The 22,256-nt window shown below is 40.0% G+C and overlaps 1 protein-coding gene across 4 annotated transcripts; it reads left to right on the top strand.

The window, feature by feature from the left end:
• Window positions 1-134: 134 nt before the first annotated feature.
• LOC137102795 (bromo adjacent homology domain-containing 1 protein) lies at window positions 135-22,227 on the top strand. Of its 4 annotated transcripts, none has more exons than XM_067482662.1 (7): window positions 135-1,211; window positions 11,910-13,682; window positions 14,518-14,876; window positions 15,160-15,319; window positions 15,439-15,518; window positions 16,649-16,740; window positions 17,072-22,227. In XM_067482662.1, the coding sequence occupies exons 2-7, from the start codon at window positions 11,930-11,932 to the stop codon at window positions 17,259-17,261; spliced, it is 2,634 nt and encodes an 877-aa protein (XP_067338763.1). In that variant the 5' UTR covers window positions 135-1,211; window positions 11,910-11,929; the 3' UTR covers window positions 17,262-22,227. The 4 variants fall into 4 exon arrangements, with proteins under 4 accessions (XP_067338763.1, XP_067338764.1, XP_067338766.1 ...); XM_067482663.1 differs by having other exon boundaries at window positions 11,892-13,682; XM_067482665.1 differs by lacking the exon at window positions 135-1,211 and adding an exon at window positions 6,896-7,156 and having other exon boundaries at window positions 11,892-13,682.
• Window positions 22,228-22,256: the final 29 nt, after the last annotated feature.

Raw genomic sequence — 22,256 nt, 5'->3', positions numbered from 1 at the left:
AAATGTACTTATATGAAATAAATACTGCAGTTACGGGAGATTTTTGAAGACAAATTGGGCCTTGATGCAAACGTTGTCCAGCAGAATATTTATTAAACACTATATCATATATTACATGTTTGTTGAACAATCATTGGGTTATTACATCTACCAAACTTTCTATCATGTTCTGGTCCACCAGTGCAGTAGTTAAACTCCATAGTGAATCAAACAGACAGAGTCAGTGTCAGATTCTTGTGCTTTGGCCCTCAGCTATGATTATACAGGAAACTTATTATGCTCCGTTTTACTGGGAAAGTTCTTTCGATATGATACATATTTGCTACACTTGGCAGAGGACTCCTGCAGGCACCAAAAGGGAGGAATTCCTGGAGTGCTTTTTGAGTCGCACTTCTTTGTGCACTGATGCTTCCAGGTTGCCTGACAGTCATCACCGTGTCCAATTAATGCCACAGCGCATCCCTCTAAGAAAGTTAACGAGGTGGATCCACTGAGGCAATCCCTACTTGCAGTTACGCGTGGATACCCCTTTAAAAGGCTCACCATGTTGCCATCACATGCTTCAGCACCGAAGTAGGATGAGGATGTTCTTCTTGTTATGTAAAACGCATTTGTTACTTATATTTTAAAGGAGCTTGGCGAGACTTTTACTGGGGATTTCTTGACTTTGTGTGGCAGGAGGAGGCTCAGCCCACCCCGTCTGTCAGGGCTACAGTCAGTCATGTTGTGCTGCTAGTTGTTGTTCAGTAGCAACACAGTGACTGGTGCGCAAACTGAAAGCTGCGTACACTGTTAATGCCAAGTGACGGATATAAGCGACGTGTGTGCGGGCTACTGACTGTCTCTCCAGCAGCAACACTCCAGGTTTGCAGCCGTGCTGGCGTTGGATGGGGTAGAAAAAAACAGTCTGAGCAAAGCCTGCTCGTCTAGTGTGAAAGGAGTGTTGCCTCTTCTTGCGAAAGGAGAGTTGTTTGCTCCGTCTTTTCTCTCCTGCCGACGATAGATTTTTTAAAAGGGTTTCCCTCGAGTGGAGTATAGCGAAACATCGGCGACATTTGTGCTTATTTCCTCTAGTTGAGCTGCATCGGTTAACCAGTCGGACGAGGCTAACTTGCCTCACCTAGCCATTTGGAAAACAAGGTGCCCTGACTGGCTCCTCACACCAGTGAAAATTAGACGAGATAGTGCCTGCCACAGTGAGCTACGTTACGGTGAGTACAAGCTGCTCCACATAATGTTTCTTCACTGAGCTTTCTCTTTTTATTCAGGCAGAGCAGGACTCGCATGGCCAGCTTGCTTCTTTTGTGTATGCTCTTTTAGTCATGTCTGGAGGACGTTGCAGAGGCAGATAATGGCCATGCTTATGAAGGAGATTCCCAGGGAGTGGTACTCTGGACTGACCATGCAGTGTGTGTTATCATTGCCCCGTCCCCCACCTCCTTCCCCGCCACCCCCACCACCAGCAGCAGCAGCACCCGCCGCCGCCACTAATGTGTAACGCAAAGCGATAATAGTTATCGGTCTTACACTGACACAAGGTGGCTTACAGGGACACGGTGGCCTGTGAGCTTACAAACAGTTTTACTGGCTGCTGATTGTGCGATGTGTTCACCTGCACATCAGTCCCACAGTGTGTGTGTGTGCGGGCGTGCGTTGGTGTGTTAGCTGTGCATGCGCGCTCATGAGGGGTGACAAACTTTATGGTAAACACGCCTGTGGTATTGCTCTTTTGATGTAATATTCATATTGGGCCTTTACAAGGCTACTTTGTGTTGAGCGACACTAAGTGAATCAACCACGGGAACAGAGACGATGAAAATAGCTGGCGTGGGTTTAATTCAGTGTTACTCTGCTCAGGTAAAAGAAGAAGCTTCGCAAATGTCAGAGCAATTAACCCACATTACACAGTTTGCCAATGATGTCATAAAAGCAGCTCATAACGGATGATGCCATTATGACATCATAGATAAACCTGGCTAGTCTGAGTGATCCAAAGCACATACATGGTTCAGAACGTACTGAGAAAAGGGGTCAATGAATCCAGAGTTTTTCTTACGCATCATTTTACAGATATATAATTGACTGGAGTGTGGAGAGCTCAATAATGGGCTAATATTAGTGTATTTGGTGCTCAGAAGTGGTGGAAAAAGTGTTCATATTCTTTACTTTAAACTACATTCTGAATTATGTCTTTGAGTAGAAATGTTTTGAGTTTTTGTCGCTGTCATGGTTTCTGTAACTCCATATAGGAGCAGTGCAAAGATAGGCTATTTCCTCTAAAAGAGTTTGAGCAAGACTCTGCCTTTTACCCAGTCAGATAATGTCAGTTATTTTTTGTTTATTATAATTATATAAGACTAATAGCTAAAGGCCTGTCAGAAGTTAAGCAGGAAGGGCGACAGCTGAATGGAGCAGAGTGGATTCAAGTGCTTGACTCCCAGTAAAAGTATGGGTTGAATGGAAAAACAATGCTGTGAATGATGTATTATTTTATAGTCAGCTACAAAATGAGATGGTTAATTCTGATACAAATATGCATGTTTGTATTTTATATGCAGTGTAGTCCTATGATTATCCATGGTGGAGCTGTTTTATACAAATCTCACTTGTCATGAGACAAATAATGAGATACGAATAAAAAGGAGCCAAAATTTTGCTGTGAAACTTTCTACCGGTGATTTGGAATCTTTTCTTTAAAGTGAACTATAGGATAATTAAACAACTGCGCACATCAGACAATTATTTAAATGAAACCATATGAGAAGTTTAGAGGGGAAATAAGCATTTGGTGGAACTACTCAAAACTCTTAGGAAGGAGCTCAAAGACACTGTTATGTCAGTGTGTTTTCAATGTTTAAATGTAAATCTAAAAAAGTCACTACTGATTATATATGAAACAAATGTAGTTAAGTAAAAAATAAGTTTGCTTTCAAATATATTAAAGTACTTGAGTTAATGTCCATACTTTCCACCAGTGTTTATTCTAAACTAAATTATATAGTCTTGGCATTATGTGAGGAAGTGTAGACACAAAATCAAGCCATGTTCTTACTCTCTGTGTTCTGTATTTCATTTAAATTATATTCCGCTATTGTTGTCTTTATCTAATTCTCTTTCTTGTTCACACTATCACACTCATCCTCTATTTCCACCACATCATTTTTTAAACCCACCATGAAATTTTCCTTCAGGAACAACAACAACAAAAAAAAAAAAACAGAAAACACAACTGATCTGCCAGGTCACTCTTTGACACAGCAGTTTATTGTAGTTGAAGATTAATCTTTTACAGTTTTTTTCAGCAGACTTCACCATGCAGTACTTGTTTGTCACATTTTCTTTTCGTTCCAACAGATTACGCCCCAGCTCACTAAACAATCATAAACATCATAAAACTTAATGTTCAAGTGTTTAAATGACTCTCCCCTACATCTATCATTAAATAACAATGCAGGACTAATAACTGAGCCATTACTATAACAACAGACCGCTATAGATTATAAATGGGTTTCTGCCAACATGCAAGTTTTATACTTACTGGAAATCATCAATAAAATAGGGGCCATTACTATTGCTTTTATATTTGGGGCCAGTTTGGATATTGTAATGATCTTTCCACTGAGTCCATAGCTTCTGCTTGTTTGTATTTAATTTATTCCTGTGTTTCAGTTTCATGAATCATTTGTACCTTCTGTTTTCCCCAGCTTGACTCCTAATTTGTCCTCCAGAGGTGTCAGTTGTTAGGTGTAAGTTACAATTTAGAGTAGGTGATTTTAAACAAAACAAAGTATCGTATTGAGAATCTGGAATTGAAACACCATCCAAGCATAAAGTTTTAGGGAGCCAACATGTTTAAATGTATATAAATTTGAATTCATTTGAGTTCTAACACTTATGTGTTAAATATGTCGTTCACCCATGTCTGTGTTTACACTCGCAGTCATTTGAGCAGCTCCATACAGGAGTGCCTTCTGATGAGAAATGAGATTACTGTCATGGTTGCTTGGCTTCTTTTGAAGAGGCTTGTTCATGTGTATTCACTGTCATTGTCCTGAAGAAACTGGACCAATACACCAGATTTGAGTTTAAATGACCTGAAATGTGCCATATGACATTTCTTAGGCTACTTTATGAAGGGGCAGCTGACCTTGTAAATAACCTTAAATCTGTGTGGAATTGCCCTTTTATGGTGTTTTTATGTTTAATTTTATAATTAACTGATGTTGATTTGCTAATAACTATTGAATAAATTTTAATCCTCTGTTATTCTACTAGAACACAGTAACACTTGACACTTGACAAATAAAGTAGTAATTTTAGTTATTCAACAAATTTAAATGGGCCCGACATACTGGAGTATTGTAGTACTTACTACTTTTTAGAGCTCAGGGCAGGTGGCTCATAGATTTGTCTATGACAGAGGTCTAATTGGTTAGTTGTGTCACCATCAGGTCTGTGACCTCTCTGAACACTCCACTGTGTGTATTTCAGTGAGACAAACTCCATTTCCATATTCAAAGTCTGTAAATATGAGGATTCAAATACTCAGTACGCTTTTTTTTGAGAGTACACTTTCAACTAAAGGATCAAGGTTTTTTATATGATTGAACTTCCATGACTGTGAACTATTATTTTTAAATGCAATTACAATTCAAAGTTTCAAGTGCAATTGTAACAAAAGGCCTTTCAGCGACAATTAACCCATGCTCTGAATTACTTCCTCTTAACAAAAACAAACTCATAGCAGCTACATAAGGTTTACCCTGATGAAATTTGTGTTTACCTAATATTTATCTATAATTTTTAAAAGTCAACTGTAAGAAATGTACTCAGCTATATTCCTGTTTCTGTGGGGATGGGCACACAGCAATTCTTTTACCCACCTCTTGTCAAATCAAATGTTGGTTTTAGTTAAGCTTGTGAAGCCCAGGTCTGTGGATAATGTATTTTATAAACAATTAAATATTTTATATAAGTGGCATCTTAGTAATGAGGTACTATGATCTTAAGGTGACAACATATGTTTACTTTGGTTAAATAGTATCTACATGCTAAAGCTTTATGAATAGCTTTTTGTAAACACTTTGGGGCAGCTGAAATGGCTGAAAACATTATAAGCTCAGAGAAATGTAACATGCTTGCAAAAAATTGTTTAAGTTGACAAATTCAAGTCCAGCATTCACTGATTTGGTCTGTGTGAGAATTTAAAGACAGAATATGTCTGTTTAGTGGTGAAATACTTTGCACTGGGCAGGTGTCCTTTATTTCACTGTCTATATAAAATCTCCATCTTTTTAAATGATTAATTCTTTAATTTTGATGTGACAAAAGCACTGATTTGATCATGCTTCCCTAAAATGTGAAGGGTATTGATTACTTAACAATACACTTGAGTTGCTTTCTCGGAGCATGAAAAGGCTCAGTCAGTAACAGGCACCTTTTGAGGCATTTGAATTGATGTGGTAAGTGTGTATTCAGCTCTTTCATTGAAGTATATAATTCAGCTCTTTCAGCTTTTCTGACTTTCAGCACTATTCCTTGCCATTTAACAAGTCTGGGGTTTGGATCAGGTAGTGGCTGCTTTCATCGATGGCAGATTCTGCTTCTTTCAAACTACATAACAGCTGACAAGAAAGTGCCTTTTGATTCATTCTAGAGCCTGAATGAAAGGAAATAAAAGCATTGATTAATGGGCGTTTTCCAGAGAAGATGCAATTAAAACAGAGAAACCTAATATTTTGTCTGGCAACTGAGAGATGTTTTACAATCACGGAAAACCAAGCTCTTGTGGTTATGTGATTTTTGTCAAACTGTGTTGCAGATATACAGTGTAACAGACTGACAGGCTATAAATGAGGACAATGAGGTCATATGCTTGATATTAGCAGCATGCAGTGAGTTTACATTCTCAATTAGAAACTGACACAGTGTGGGCGTTTTCTACACATTTTACATTCATTGACTTAATTTGACAAAATAAATAAATAAGGAATTCAAATTGTCCCCACTGCTGCAGCGAAGAAGGCTTTGAAATAGCATTTGACAACTGTGCTTGGGACTAAAACTGACAAAAATAAAAGGAAAAATTTAGAATGATCTCCACTTCCACCAGCTTTTAACGAATCAGGTAATGAGCAAGTTGTGTTCATAATACCTGTATGCTTATTTCCTGGTATTTCTCCTTTTTGGCTACTTGTCTAAGTCTGAATGCATGTTCTGCCACTGTCAGCGCATTACCCCAATAGAATTTCCAAGAACTGTTGAGCCATGTAAAAGAAAAACATGTTCTTAACATAGACGATTGGACCTGATCTATAGCCTAATTGATTCAAATTGTTTCCATCCCCAGCAGGTCATGGAGGGTTAAATGACTATTATGTCCAATTAATGACTGTATCCATATACACTAATAGGGATGTATCCAGTGTTTAACTTTAAAATTAACCCGTTTACGACTGTTGTCTACACAAGCTGGAAACTATGCTGAAGAAACGGCTTGAAGTGACGTTGAGGTTGGTTTTCTTCACTTAACACCTCTTAACTTGTCAGAACTTTGTTAAAGATGCAACCTTTAAAAACCATATCTGGCATGCACCACATGGGACACTGTTAGATATCGTTTTCTTTTAACCTCCTCCTTGTTTACCCATCATGTAAATTTCTATAGACGTGTTTCAACAATCTGGTGGTTCACTGGTCGTGGCTTGGTCACGACAAATGACAGGGTGAGGCTGTCTGTCTGTCGGCATGGTGGTGTGAGGGGGGGCAGTAACATCCATCGCCAATGATGTAGCGCCGTATGCTTTAATACAGTGGGACCAAGTTATCTCGGATCCTGCAAATATTTAGTTTCTTAAACCACCTTCCCAATAAACAGCTGTTTGTCCGTCATTGGAGGACGGGGGTGTCAAGCGAGGCTGGTCCGTATGGCAATTGGTTCAGATCAAGTTTGCTGCAAATCGGTGGAAGCCCAACCAGGAAGAGCACACACATCTCGCAGGCAGCGCCACCGACCGTCCTCTCTCCACTCCTCCCCAGCTCTCCCAGTTACCGAGCTCTGCCATCGCACCAGTCCGGCTCCCCACTCCCCCCACCCCCTTCCCCGCAGAATTGTTCGACGATTCCCGGCTGGGAGGAGGAAGCTTGTCGGCAAGTCGTAAGTTACCACCTTGTATTTTTTCTTGCTATTTCGCCCCGAATGTCTGAAGTTGTTCCGACTGCCCAGGCGTCCAGAGAGGAGCGCAGAACCCATTTTTATGCTTCGTGCACCAGAAGCGTTTCACAGAGCTGCTGCTACGTGCCATATCCTCCCAGGGCTCAACTAGGACTCTGATCACAACAGCCATCGTGTGGCAATGAGGAATCCGGTTAGAAAATGTTATCACGAGGGGTGACTGCCCTTTATTTTGCTTGGTGTGTGTGTGTGTGTGTGTGTGTTCGGGTAGCCCCCTCCCCAGCCCATATTTAGAGCCTGGCTGGCTACTTCAGATGGGCAAGCTACGTCAAGCTGTACTGTATCCTATCCTACTGTAATTCCTCGGCCACTGTAGCCTAAATATCGATGGCTTTATACCTTTAGGTGTGCCTGTATGCCAAGCCTCGACATCTCATCGCATGGTGTTGGAGCTCAAGCTCAAACCTGCGGTGCAAGTCTCAGAAGAAAACAAAAACAGTGATCTAATGTTTGAAATTCTTGCAGTCTTTTATCCTTTCTTAATCAACCTCAACGTGCCAGTGAAACCTGCCTGTCACCACCTGTGACATGGAAGATGTAAAAAAATAAAAGCCTCTCCAGCTAATAATCGAATCAGCCCGTTCGAGGGCCACTTTATTTGTTTTTGATGTGTGTTTCGCCGGTGTTGTGGCGCTACCTGAAATCCGAAAGCACGTAAAAGCTTGACAGCAGACGATCTTGTGATTAGACGTGTAATAGCTGGTGCGTTTATGATTAAAGCACATGTAGTCAATGTTACCAAGTGATCTGCAGCAGAGTTTGAGTTTTTCAGGTTGCGTATAGATTGTTTCATGTAGTGTCTCCTGAACGTTTTTTTCTGGCTTTTGACTTGTTCAAATGAAACACTGTGATCCCTTATTGCAGGTTGTAGCCTTATTGTGAACATGAGGTGTGAACACTTTAGTAAAAAAGTGAAAAGGTGATAGATAGATAGATAGATAGATAGATAGATAGATAGATAGATAGATAGGTAGATGCAATGTATCCATTTGCATGTGATGCACAGGTTTTGGCCTTCTCTGATGGGTTGGAAGAATGGGCTGTGCTCATAAAGCTGTAGCAGTGAACATCTCAGCAGCTATGTGGAATATCTCAGGTAAAAATTATTTGCAAAAAGTTACATACTATAGCTTTAATTGTAGTTGTTCATAGTTTGCAAATGCATTTTAGACAAATAGGGACATATCTTCACTTTACAGCTCCGATAAAAACTGTTAACAAACTTAATTAGTGGTTGTAACACTTACAGATTTATATAAGGATTTACAGCTGCTACCAAAGACAAACACTTAAAATGTCCCTGTCATTACACATTAATATAAATGTCTGTGTTTTACAACACGCCATTATTTGTTTATAATTACTCAATAAGGGGTTTTGCACAGTTTCTCATTAGTACAATCTTATTATTTTAATCATCTGGTGACCCCTTACGTTTATCTTGGAATCCATGGAGAGGATGCAGCTCACAGGTGGGAACCATTAGTCTAATGAATTGCTGGAGCATTCACAGTAATTATACCCTAATTCTTTATTATTATTATTATTACTATTATTATGACTTCCGTCTTCCGTATCTTTTTTGGCGCCTAACTACTTCTGCAAACTTTCAGCTAGAAACACCGTTCAAACTTCAAAATGTTCAGCTTATAAAGGACATCATTTCGTGTGTATGACTTTTAAAATATCTTTTATACTTTTTAAGATTTTATACTTTTATTAATAAAATCATCAACGACATCATCAGTGACATCACACAATTGCCTTTGAAGTTTTTAATGCTAAGTGGCTTTGACGTTTGACTAACTAGTATATAAGGAAGCAACATTTCTATTTCTATTTCTAAAAAAAGCAAAACTTTCATCTATTTCAGCAAAAACAGGTTTGCTTGGAAACTAATTTCAGCGCTGAACATTCACACTGCATTTTCTCTTTGGAACTGCTTTTTCTAGTTACAAATGTGTATTCATGGAATATTTTTTGAAGGACTTAAAATTTTTGGGCATTTGGAGCATATGCCCCATATTGCGTTACAAGTGTATCTCTATCACACCTGTGTCTCAATACCATGGAATTTAGAATTGAAGGTTATATGTAATAGCTGTATTTGAGTTATGAATCCTAATAGGGAATTAATCCATTTGATTTGGTGTTTTAGACATCTCCAGGAGCCTTTGGAAATCTTGCAAGTTTTCTCATAAAAGGTATCCTGGTGTGACTGCTGTTTAATGCTCTGAGAAGAACAGATGATCTGTTTTCTAACCAATTAGAGATAAAGCGTGGGGTCATTGATCATCCCATAAATGTGAAATTGCTTCCTGAGGATCACCAGGGCTAACCTTGTTTAAAGAGGCGAATTACCATTTGCCCAGAATGCTGCTGCATGTGATAGGATCTTAGAGGTTATTCCTTTCAGCTTCCCTACCTACACTTCTCAGCGGTGACCAACAATGCCTGCTGGAGAATAGTCTTTCATGGTTTAAAAAAATTATTACAAAAGCAAAGTATCTGAGCTTTAAAATTTAATAGATTACAATAGAAATATAAAAATGATAAGATATCAGAGAGTTGCTTTAAATAAACCTATAATTGTACTTTGTTAAATGTGAAGTGAAAACACATTTGAATTTTAGGTTCAGTATAGTATGTCATTATTTATTGAGTGATTGTCTCAGTCTGCAATGTCACACTACAGAGCTGATCAGGTTTTGTCTGAGAAGCAAGGCTAGGGTTAGTCGTCCTGTGACAGGGAAAAACAAGATGAGGTATCATGATTTTTTAAGACTATTTACCTTTTATTTTCCCAATATATGTAGACACATTGGTCTCTTTATAAGCAGATTTGTGCCTCCCTGACAGTTGATGACCAATTTGTCAAACAGGCTCAGGTAATGAATCTCAATTAAGATCAGTGTTTTTTAAAAGGAAATGTAGGTTCAGGACATTATGTTAAATTTCCTCTTGAGGTAACCTCACACTGGTTGTCAGGATCACTCACACATTTCTGTCTTTGATCATCTTTGCACTTTCACAAGTCCAGTCCCATTAGGGCCAAATAAATCAAACATGTTTTGAGATTTTTGCCAGACTGTAAATTAGTCCTGAGTTGGGCCAAAATCTCCAGTCTTGAATACGCGTTCAAACTGGAGAGTATCTGTATCAACCATCCGGCTTCTCAGTGCTTCACATGGCTACACTAGTCTGAACAGATGCCCTGGCCTGCAGTTCTTGGAAGTACATCAGCATACAGAATTCAATATTAAAAAGCTTACAGAGACAAGAAAACACTATTTGTTTATCTATATGTTCTGAAGCTCATGTGGATACACAAAGAGAATAGAAAAACAAGCTGATGCTGTAAGTATGCATATCAATAGTCTTTGAAGGGGGAATTTCATCAACTGATTGTAGCTAATTATGTGAAATCAGGTAGGACAAGAAGTTCTTGAGGTGGAAAAAGAAACTATTTACAAAATGACGGATGATGGAAAATGTATAACTTGAATTTGCTGTAGGGGGGTTTCTTTGTGGTGCCAAATCTGCTGGATCTTTACATCTTTACCCATCTCATTAGGCAGACAATAAATATTTATGACCTCCAGTATAAATGGATATATGCACATGATTTGCTTCTCTACATAACATGGACATTTACACAGTAAGTAATTTGAGGCCATGAAATTAAAGTGATAAAAATGTCACTAAGTTTAAATAAGCATTTAGTCAGTGTGTTTGTCTTTCTTTTCTCAGTGGAGTTTATTATTGTAGTGAGGCCTTTTTGACATTTTCATTTGAGACTAAACATTTCAGACTAAACAATTGGCCTTAACAAGCTGTTATTTGCATGCTGTGTGCACACTAGGTGATAAGGAAACGAGAGCAGTGAATGAATGACAGAGTGCATCAGTTGCACACACACACACACACACACAGCCATATAATAGGTGGAGCTCAGCATATAGTATAAGCAAATAAATTCAGTATGATCACAAAGCCATTTAGTTGAATATACTAATCATTAATTCCCTGTATGTATTCCGTCAGATGTTATGTTTAAATCTAAGCTTGAAGGCTTATATAAGATAGTCAATATATTTTTGTTATGTGTGTGTCTCATTGGCTCCAGCTTATTTTATTTTCTTTGTGCCTAGGTACTTTCCCCTCTACAAATGACCTGCCAGCTCATAAATGTTGGAAAATAATGTTAAGGTTCTTTGTTTGTTGAAACACCTCATATAATGGTTGACCAGTCTCACTCTGATCATTGTGACAAAAATGGTGTTGCTTGCTGAAAAACAAAAGCTTTAAAGATGTTTTAGGATGTTGATTATAAATAGGGCAGAACCAGAGATGTATAAAATGTAAATAACAATGCATGGATTTGCAAATCTCATCAATCCATATTTTATTCACAATTGAACATAAACAACATCAGAGGCTGAAACTGAGAAATTCTACCATTTCATGGAAAGTATTAGCTCATTTTGAATTTGATGGCAACACATACGTTGAGGAGATTTGCACATCATTGCATTCTGTGATTTCTTACGTTGTCACATCTTCCCAACTATTTTGGAAATAGGGTTGTAAAACAACTGTATTGTGAGCAATGAAAGATCATGTTAAAATTCAGACATTCTTTATGTTTGACCACAAGTTGGTCTCTTATCTTTAGGCCCTGTGGAGAAGCATGTGATGACTCACGCAAGGCAGAAGGGTTCCATTAGGCAAAGCCACAGTAGTGCTGAGTTTTGGGACAACTGTCCTCTTTGGCCACATGGTGGAACTATGGATGGCACCTGGCCTGAGCGCTCACTACGATATGGCAGGACAAAGAAAATGCGTGAGATTATAAGACAAGGGAATGAAATGGCCAAAAGGATGACTCACAAGAGAGGGAGACCAGAGAAATCACATCAGAACAGAAAACTGGACAGAAGGCGTGATAAGAAACGAGACAGAAAGACGTATCCTTTGCGGGGAAGGGCTGGGGTTTCAGATGGGGAGGGCCTGAGCTGTCATGTCCTCCTCACGCGACTAGAAGAAAGAATCCATGACCAGGAGAGTTCTGAAGAAAGCGAGCGAAAGCTAACTCTGAAGCCCAAATCCAAAAAAGGGAAAAGCAGTGTACGAAAAGATGCAAAGTCATTACCAAAAAGCAAATCAAAGGCAGACAGCCCAAGTCATGGTGAGTATCTTTTCGTCCTGCAACCACGGAAGCGCAGGCTGGCTTCTCTCAATGCTGAGGCAGTGAACAGTCTACTGCTTGAAAGAACTACTGACCCTCAGTCAGCAACGAAGCAGGCCAGGAGACAGGAAGAACCTGTGACTGGAGGGGTTTCCCTGAATGCAGATCTAGTCAGAAGTGGTGTCCCTGGAGGTCCGAAGACTTCACTGGGAAACCTCAGTAAAGTCTCCACATCCAACAAACTTGAACTGTGCCAAAGCTCTAACCCGATCAAGAAGGCCAAAGCTTACCGAGGTGATGAGAGTAGGGGTATGAGTCAGGAGAGTCTGGATGCCCCTGCCCCCAGACGATTGGCTGGACTAAATGCTGCAGCCCTGCTGAAGTTAACCAGCTCATCTGCCACCAGTAAGCAGAGAGTAAAGGCTACACCTACAGCTACCATCACATCAGACTGCAAGGATCTTGCTCCAGTCTCAACCCCAAAACAGCACACCAGGGTCAAACACAATGGTCGATCACAAAGGCAAAAGGGAAAGAAGGTCTCTTCCCTGCACACTGGATGCTCAGTCTGCAAGAAGAAGGCAGATTTTGAGCCTAAAGTTGAGTGGGAGACAGGGAGCTGCACCCATAGACTGGCCAAACCCGGCTACCAGTCTCGCAGCATGCTAGCATACTCACTTAAGCAAGTAAAGGAAGAGCAACTGGAGACTGAACTGAGTCCATACTACTGCTGTCCCACAGAGGGCTCAGTGGAATACTGCCACCGCTTGGCCTTCTTTCTGGGCCAGCAGCCCTACGGAGAATCAGAGGATCAGTCTCTTAACTCAGCTTTAACCCCTGTGAAGCGCGAGTGCCTCGTAACCCCACCATCCCTGAGTCATCCTCACACGCACACAGCCCTCACCCTTAGCCCTCATCCCTGCCTCTGCACAGCCGACCACTGCTTCTCCAGCTACTACGTCCACATCGCCCACCCAACACATACTGGAACAACGTCACCAACTCTGGCTTCACAACCTCTGAACTATGCTCCTTCCAGTTTGTGCTCTAATCAGATGAGTGGCTCCAAGCTGCTGAGTTCGCGGGTGTCGCATTCCTCGGGGCTGGCCCACCCCACTTACTGCAACTCTGTGGCATCGCCCTGTTACAGCGATGCCTGTGGGATCGGTGGCTACACCTGCAGAGCCATGGCCCCTGTCAACAGCAGGGGTTGTTCTTTCAGCACAGGATGCACTGGATGCACTCAAAGCATCAAAACAGGTGAGTGGAAAATAAAGATTTAGAAGTATTTCAGCTGGAACAAAACTGTTTATATGTGCTGTAACCCCTCAGTCCTACTAACCGAAGAAATATACATATGATTGAAACCCACAGTGACTGAGACACAGAAGACGTAAAGCTACAACAAACACATTATCTGTAATGACTAGTTGACCACATCTAGCGTGTTCACTAACATTTGGAGAATATCTTGAATATCTTCACTATTTTTGGGCAAGTTTGTTATTTCAATTTTTGATCACTTATCTAAAGCAATCTTTCCATGCCTCTTAAAAAAACCCTCACCCAGTGGTAGACTTAGAGTTATTACTTTCTAACTAAAGAGTCTTTTGTTTTTTATGAATGTGCCTTGAGCTAGTTTTGTAGCCCAACAAGTGTGAACATTTCAGTGTTTTTTTTTTTTTTTTTTTTTTTTTTTTTGCACAAGGTTTGAAAGTGATAGCTCGAGGCTATGACTTAAATAATTCTTGATAGTATCTCCGGGTTTGTTATGCTTTCCGTTACGAATGCATTTATAGGTGGATGGATGAGTAAAATAAAATACTGACATACTCAGGAACCATGCAGAATGGTCATTTTAGTGGAACTTCTGATGAACGACAGCAACCATCACTTATTGTACAAGCTACTAAACACAGCATTTGCTGCTGATAATCCCAGACCAAACTGAGAGAGGGTGTGTTATTATAATGCATGTCCTCTTTTTGCCTCCGTTCTGAATATCATCTTACTTTATCCTTTAGAAATCATCACAATTTTTTTTCTTTTTTGCTTTCCTAATGTAAAGTGTCATTTTCACCCTTTACTTTTCCAGAGGGTTACTCCTCCCCTCAGGGTGACCACATTCCCTCCTTTCTGGCCCCGCCTCAGCTGCCTATCTCCAGCTGCCCTCTGTCCAGTGTGCCCACTTCCACTCAGACTAAGCCTCACCTACTAACCCCCCTGTCAGGGCAGGATCAGCCACAGGCCAGGTTAAAGCTGGCCAGGGAATGTCCGCAGAGCACCAAGCCCTCCAATGGCTCCCTGTCTATGGGCCACAACCAGCTGCCCCATAAACAGCCATCAGATGTGCCAAGCTTCAGCAGCACCAAACAAAAGAAAGTCAGCCGCAGACGTACCACCAACGGTTGGCGGCCTGTGGGGATGCCCAGACAGAAGGAGGTCTTCATTGCAGTAGGTTTTTGTTCAGTGCTTTTGCGTACAGTGAAGATGAGCTAGACATTCTAGAACTTGTTAACTGGTTGTCTCTCTATTTTCATTACCTGATAATACTCTGCTAGTAGTAGCCTTAGTGTCCAGACGCTAAGCTGTCTGAGAGAAAGTAAAAACAATCTCCTCCTGGGTAAAAGAAAACTGCGTTTTGGCCACAAGGCTTTGTGTGACTAATTCCTGTTTGTCTAAATAATCAGAATTATATCTGACCCCATCTGAGTGTTTGTGCTCATGTGTGTCTCAGGGAGAGGATGAGTCTGCCCTGCGGCAGTGTTATGAGGGAGTCGAGAGGGATGGTGAAGTGATACGTGTCAGGGACACTGTACTTCTGCGGTCAGGCCCCAGGAAGAAATCCCTCCCATATGTTGCAAAAATATCTGCACTGTGGGAGGACCCCAAAACAGGTAAAGAAGATGAAGAGGGGGGGACTATGCATTGATTGGATGCATGGATAGATGAAGGGACATGTCACCAAGCTTGTTTACCTATCTGTGCATGTGCTGTGTGTGTCTTGCTGCTTCAGGAGAGCTGATGATGAGTCTTTTCTGGTACTACCGACCTGAGCACACCCAGGGAGGCCGAGATCCCAGCACACACTGTGAGGTGAGGTTCAACTGGTTATTTATGAATGGGGGAATGAGAATCTGCGTAAAGCGCTTTGGGTACTGATAAGGTTCAAAAGCACTTTATAGAGTAAGTCCAGACCGTTTCAAAGTAAAATATGTCTAAAATACACTTAAACTGTGAAAAGAAGCTAGATGAAAAACAATTCATAATAATCATCTAAGTTTAAGTAGTTTATTGGAACCCTGAACAATCCTGCTGCTATATTACAAATATTTTAACTGCATTAATTCAAATAACTGCTTAACTCAAAACATAAATTATTTATTGTACATCCACTGCAATTTTAATTTGTCTTAATAAGGCACTCATTTCAACTAATACTCGAAGTTAAAATTCTTGTAACTGCTGTATAAGACACAGAATTACATTCAATACTTGACTTTGTTTCATTTCTGAGTAGGTGTAACAGTCATCGTTGAAAGAAAAATATTGTCTTGTACTGTAATACTTTAAGTTATAATTTACTACAATATGATGGATTGTGAATGACCAGGTTATTTTCTTAAATTAAGCACATGCATTATCTTCTGCATTAATTGTTGAATATTTATTGGTGTGTTAGATTTTGAGTTATTAAATAATTGACAGTTTGGAGTCCTGGACCTAACAAAATAATGTGTGAGCCAGAGGTGAACAAAACCGCCTGTTTATGCACAAATATGTAGACACTTACTGCTGCTGGAGACATCATTATCTGTTTCCCAGAAGCCCTGAAACTCTTGATAGTTGGTTAGTTCTTCAGTGTAACCACAATGCCAGAATCATGATATCTCTGCCTCCTCATTCTTGCACAAACAAAGTAAGGAGAGGAATTTCACAGTTAGAAAGGCAACACAGTGAAACACTGCTCATGTTTCTGTTGACGATAGATGTCTTGAGCATGTGTTGAGTAGAGCAGGATTTTGTGTGTGTGTGTGTGTGTGTGTGTGTGTGTGTGTGTGTTTGTGTATGTGTAGAAATACTGAGGCACAGTTCCATTGCACATGAACAATTACGGTTCACTCTGTGCTCACAGTTGAAAAACGTTGTCATTTCTTTAGCCTTCACCTAGCACAATAGGAAACACTTGTGTTGATGTGACATTGTACACCCACTGTTGGTTTCAGAATGAGATTTTCGCCTCTCGGCATCAGGATGAAAATAGTGTGGCCTGCATAGAAGACAGATGCTATGTTCTCCCACTAGCTCAGTACTGTAGGTAAGTAAACGCACACACAGAAATACAGCTCAGCTGTAATGGTTAGCAGAAAGTGTTTTCAGAGGGATTTAATTCATTGCTTTTAATTAACACTTCAGCTTCTGAGATATGTGGAAGCCTATATTTCTGACTTACTTATCACACCTCAGTGACACTGAAACTGTTAATGAATTCAAGGGAACACTAGGCTATTAACATGTGCCTAGACATGGTTTGCAAATATCAGTTTTGAGTTCAGTTATTTTCAAATAAATGTACAGTAATACAAAGATGTTTGATTTGACAACTCATAGTAGATAGTATGAAGTTTTTTCCTTTTTTATTTTCTTAGATTTTGTGCCTTGGTGAAACGGCGTGCTGAAGGCGCCCCGCCTGGCAGTGCCAGCATGGTGCCCTGCCGCCCTGATTTCACCCCCCCTTCACACCGCTGTGTGCCCACAGATGTTGACCCTGAGCTGGTGTATCTTTGCCGGCACGTCTACGACTTCCGCTATGGACGCATCCTAAAGAACCTACAGTAAAGGGTAGTGAGATGATTTAATCACCACAACACACCCCCTGCTGCTCTTGGGGGGGGGGGGGGGGGGGGGGCATTAAGGACTGAACACCCCTAGCTTTTCTGCTGGGGAAGGGGGATGACAGGGTGGTGCTGGTTTTGTGCAAGGGAAAGATGAAGCACAGATCCCTTTAGTAGACTACAGAAGGGGTTACAATGTGATAAGAATACATCTCAGTCAGTGCACCAATATATCCTGGTTTGAAAAACCAAGGAAGGGATAAGTCATTAATCAACTAAGATTTCTCAGCTTCCGCAACACTCTGAGGTTACATGGAAGCTTTTGTCCATCCCTTGCCTGTCAGGAATGCTGAACTCTAGGCTGAACTGGGCTACAGGACTTTTCTCCTAAAGCATCTTAGCACAACAATCATGTTTGTTCCATTTGTAAGCCAATGGCTCAGGGATGGTCCAGAGCTAAGGTGCTTCGGGGGAACACAGGCCTGCACTGTCAGCTCAATGTTAACAGTGTTCATCCAGCCAGAGTAAAGGAGCAGCTAATGGAGAGTGTCGTCTTGTTTCTCCCCATTCAAATTTATGTGTGTGTGTGTGTGTGCGCGCATTTGTGATTGTGTGTGTGTGAGAATGTGGGTGAGAGTTGTCAATGTGGTAAATGGATAAATGTGGGTATGTCTGATAGTTTTTTAGGAGGCTTTCAGGCAATCAAACCAAACAAACAGCTTTAGAGGAAGTGGAGCTCTCTCCGTCCTCTCTCCTGTGTGCCACAGTGCACTGACACTGACAGAAACATTTTCATCTTGAGCGATTTTCTGCGTAAACTAAAATACTGTACCTGAAGGGTATTAGTGACACAAATCTTTATAGCAGAGTCCTGACTGGGTGTAATTTTGCAAACCTGCATCTACAAACTCCAGTACTCCAACTGACAAATTAGCTGCAATTATATAAAAATCAAATCACAGCTACTCACTTTAAGGGCTTGCATAATGGCTGATGTGAGGTCGGTTCCATTTAACTCATGCCCATTAATTAAGATAATTTTTTTTTTACTTGTTTTATATCTTTTGCGGGTTACTCTGTTGTGCCCAACCCGGTGTAGGACTCTGCTTTCTGTACCAAACTTGACTCTAGAGCAGGGCTTTTTAATCTTGAGGTCAGAATGCCAACATGACTCTAAACTAAATCTGTTAATAAAAACACACATTTAACAGAAGCTCCACTAAATTATCAAACTATTTTTCATCTCAGAAGCCTTGTTTTAGAAAGGCTCTGCTAAGGGTCCAATGGAATGAACCTTACTGAGGACTTGGGATGCTCCTGGGCCCTGTGAAGGCTTATTAAGAGGTGGGCTGTTCATTGTTTTTTTTTCTGTCAAATCCTTTCATCTTTGCTGTTCCATCTGACTTGCCTTAAGACTGGCAGGTGGACCTTTACGCAGCTCTCCACATACACCTAGTTAGTGTGGGTGTAGGATGAAATAAGATTTTCTTGCCGATCAACTTAGAGGTGTGAAATTACCCTGGAGATGCACATTGAACATCCACTGGTTTAGGGCTGCAATAATGATTATGGAAATAATCTATTAACAGTTTTGTCATATGTCAGAAAATAGTGAAAATGTTTTTATATCACATACAATACATCATTTTCTAAAGGCAAATGTAACATTCTTAAATGTCTTGCTTTTTCTCAGCAACAGTTCAAACGTCAAGGCATTGATTTGACTTTCCTATGTAGAGGAAGGTTTGACATTAAACACAAATTTGTGTGTCTTTGCTTTATAAATGAAAACAATGGATAATTATGGTTACAATAATCCATTTTCTCTAATTGTAATTGTTGCAGCTCTAGACTGGCTAGAAACCGTGCCCCTTTTCATGTGGTCGATCTGTCGTGCTCTCGTTGCCCACCTTGATGCCCACACCATTTCTTTTTCTATTTTCTCATTTTTTCACACCTCCCCCTCCACCCCCAAGTTAAACCAAAGGATATCACACAAGCCAGAGTCCCTGTATCATCCCTCGCACTTCTTCTCCTTGTCAGCACTTCTGCCCTCGTTCTCTTATTATATTGCACTAATCCATTCCTTAATTACAACAACCTTTTTTTGTTCCAGCTAATAATTTCTTACTGGGGGGAACATACTGTACATCATTTAGATAATCTTGTGTGTTACTTTTTTAGAGAAGGACACAGTAAGGAGGTTACGGCTGCTTTTTTCAAACTATATGAAACAACTGTTTCAACCGTAGAAGAAGACACTATGTTTTTTTTATCAGATGCACAACCGGTTTAATCTCATGAAATGCATACTATATATATCATTCCATTTGGTCAGGTCTGACATACTTATATAAATATACAGTATCTATATATGTATGTATCCACACTGTTTATATTAGATTTCAGAAGGCATCTGGATGGAGGCCTGTCTCCAAACGTAGCACCATGTTAGACGTGTATATGAATTAAAGGGGGAGGGGGTTGCGATTATGTGTGTATGTATGAATGTATGTATGTGGGCGGTGTTTGATACTTAAGTTGTGGTGGATTTTGAACAACATTCATTCATGCCTTTTAACCTGCAAGTGTTTTACTGTCACTCAGAAAAGGAGGAGAAAAGAGTGTGTGTACCTTTTAAAAACATCAAGAGTACCCGATTGCTTTTGTACACAGCAAAGATCCTGTTCTTCAACATTGGACAAACCATACAAGTTTTCAACACTTGAAAGCCATCTTTAACTGTTTCTCAATTTGAACAGAAAGACCCAGAACAAAATCAAGTCCTGATCATTGGGTTTATTTTTTAATTTCTACAAATACCCCAAGTATTCAAATAAGTAATATATATTCTACTTTACAATTTCTCCTTATTAAGAATATTTTATTATGTCAATTTTCTAAGATGGCATATGCAATATATTTTTAAAATTACTATTTTTGGAAAATGACCTTAATAAATCAAGAATAGAATATGCATTATTTTTTTGTTTATTTCGAATTAGTTTGAAATCATCACAGCGTTATTTAAGATTTGACCAAATGAAAGAAAGAGGAGAATGAAGGAACCTGATGTCATCATATGACCTATGGTTGTAGATAATAGGCAGCCTTCTAGGTAAATTATAATGAAGTGTACATATCTGAATCCAGGAAGCACCGGGCACTCTTTAAACAAGCAGACGGCCAATGCACAGTGTAGTATTTTTGCAAGATCTGTAATAATTATATTTAAACTAAGAAAAAAATATTTAAATGGAGTAAACAATACAATATATTAAGATTTCAATTTAACTTATTTGGAAATACTGTGTCTAATTGATTAACCATATCCTGTTTCTTTGTGCTCCAGGGTAGAAGTGATTTCTGTTTGTAACTTATGAGTTTAGAAATTGAATTTTTGAGTGACGGTTGTTGACATGGAGATGTGGATTTTGTTTTGTTTTGTATCATTTTGCTGTCAGGGGGTGGAGACCAGACCAAAGCACACCCTGGCAGACAGGAGAGCAGAAGTGGCCACAAATCAAAGACAGGGATTCGATTGTGAGACTTAAAAATTCAAACCTGAGACCTGTAGGAAAAAGAGACTTCTAGCTCTCCTGCTTAGCCCAACTAACCTTAAGAGTGACGTTTGGGAGAATGTTGTGGCAATATGGTCACCTGAGCATTTATTGATTCTTCCTAGTTTGGGGAGACAGAGCTAGTACTCCAGGGACAGGACAGAACAGGACAGGACGTTGCTTAGGAAGAGAGCTAATACCAGTTTTTCTTCTCTACGTTTTGCCTAAATTGTGTCATAGAAGATTTGTAGCATCAGGAATTAGGGACTGAAGGAAAATGAGGATGGGGTGGTTGGAAAAGGTGAAAATGTGTATTTCAATTTTTTTGCTCAAAAGAGGTTTTTGGTAAAGCAGTGGAAGGGGAGGTTTTTTTTTACTTTTAATCTGGGTAAAAATATTGGCAACTCTTGGTGGTTGTATCCTGGCTTTTACAGGCCCAACCATTTAGCCTCTTTTTCTGGTGGTTCATTTGAAGTTTATTGAGATATTGACATAGGGATGGGTCCAAAAATATTATTTCTGTTGCCTTTGTTAAAAAAAAAAGTTTTTGTAATTTTAAACATTGGATTTACCTCCGTTACCTCTGCCTATATTTCCACAGTCCCTTTTTATTAGTGATCAATAAGCAGAGCAAATTTAGTATTTGGTGAAAAGCTTCTCCCGCTATCCAAATCAGCTGACCACTGCTGCCTTTCTCCCAGATGTGTACTAATGGTGTTTGTCCCCTAGAGGGCAAGAATCCTATGTGTGCAGAACAGTCCCATGGCCACATCCTGGTGCTATTCAAAAGCTTCTTCCTCATGTCTTCTTTTCTCACATTCATATCATCTGGAGAGATGCAGGACATGGAAAGGAATGAAGGAAGCTGCCATGACCCATTCTCCCAGGTGCTGGCCAGCCCTGCAAAAAAGCATGGATTAGATTGTATGTTATTATTTATGTGTCTTAATTACCTATAGCAGCTTTGCATGGACACAGTTGCATCCTTTGTTACCATGACAACTGGGAAGGGCCAGCACATAGGGGAAGTGGGTTTCTGTGCACATATGGGGCCCACAGCAGCACAGGGGAGTCAAACACTGTGTGATCTTTTTACTGATGCCACACAGGAAGTCTGTTGACTCCATTAGTCAAAACAAAAGCACTCGACCAGCTCATGAGACTCCGCTTTCTGTGTGGTCTGCATTGATGCTTATTGTCAACAGATATTTTGATATATTTGGAAAATTGGGAATACATAGTAAAAAGTCTAGATATTTTTGGAGTAGAAAACAATGTGTGTAACAGATTATTGTCACTTTGTCATGCTCTCTGAAAATCTCTTGGATTTTTTTCAAAGAATGATATAACATCTCTACTGATTTAATGTTCTATTGAAAGGATATTTATAAATTTTGAGTTCTTTGTGAAGCTTTTGTGTGTGCGGGTTTTATTTCTGA

Source organism: Channa argus, chromosome 17 (genome assembly GCF_033026475.1).
Source record: "Channa argus isolate prfri chromosome 17, Channa argus male v1.0, whole genome shotgun sequence".
NCBI classification, from domain to species: domain Eukaryota; kingdom Metazoa; phylum Chordata; class Actinopteri; order Anabantiformes; family Channidae; genus Channa; species Channa argus.
This window is presented reverse-complemented; position numbering and strand designations above follow the sequence as displayed.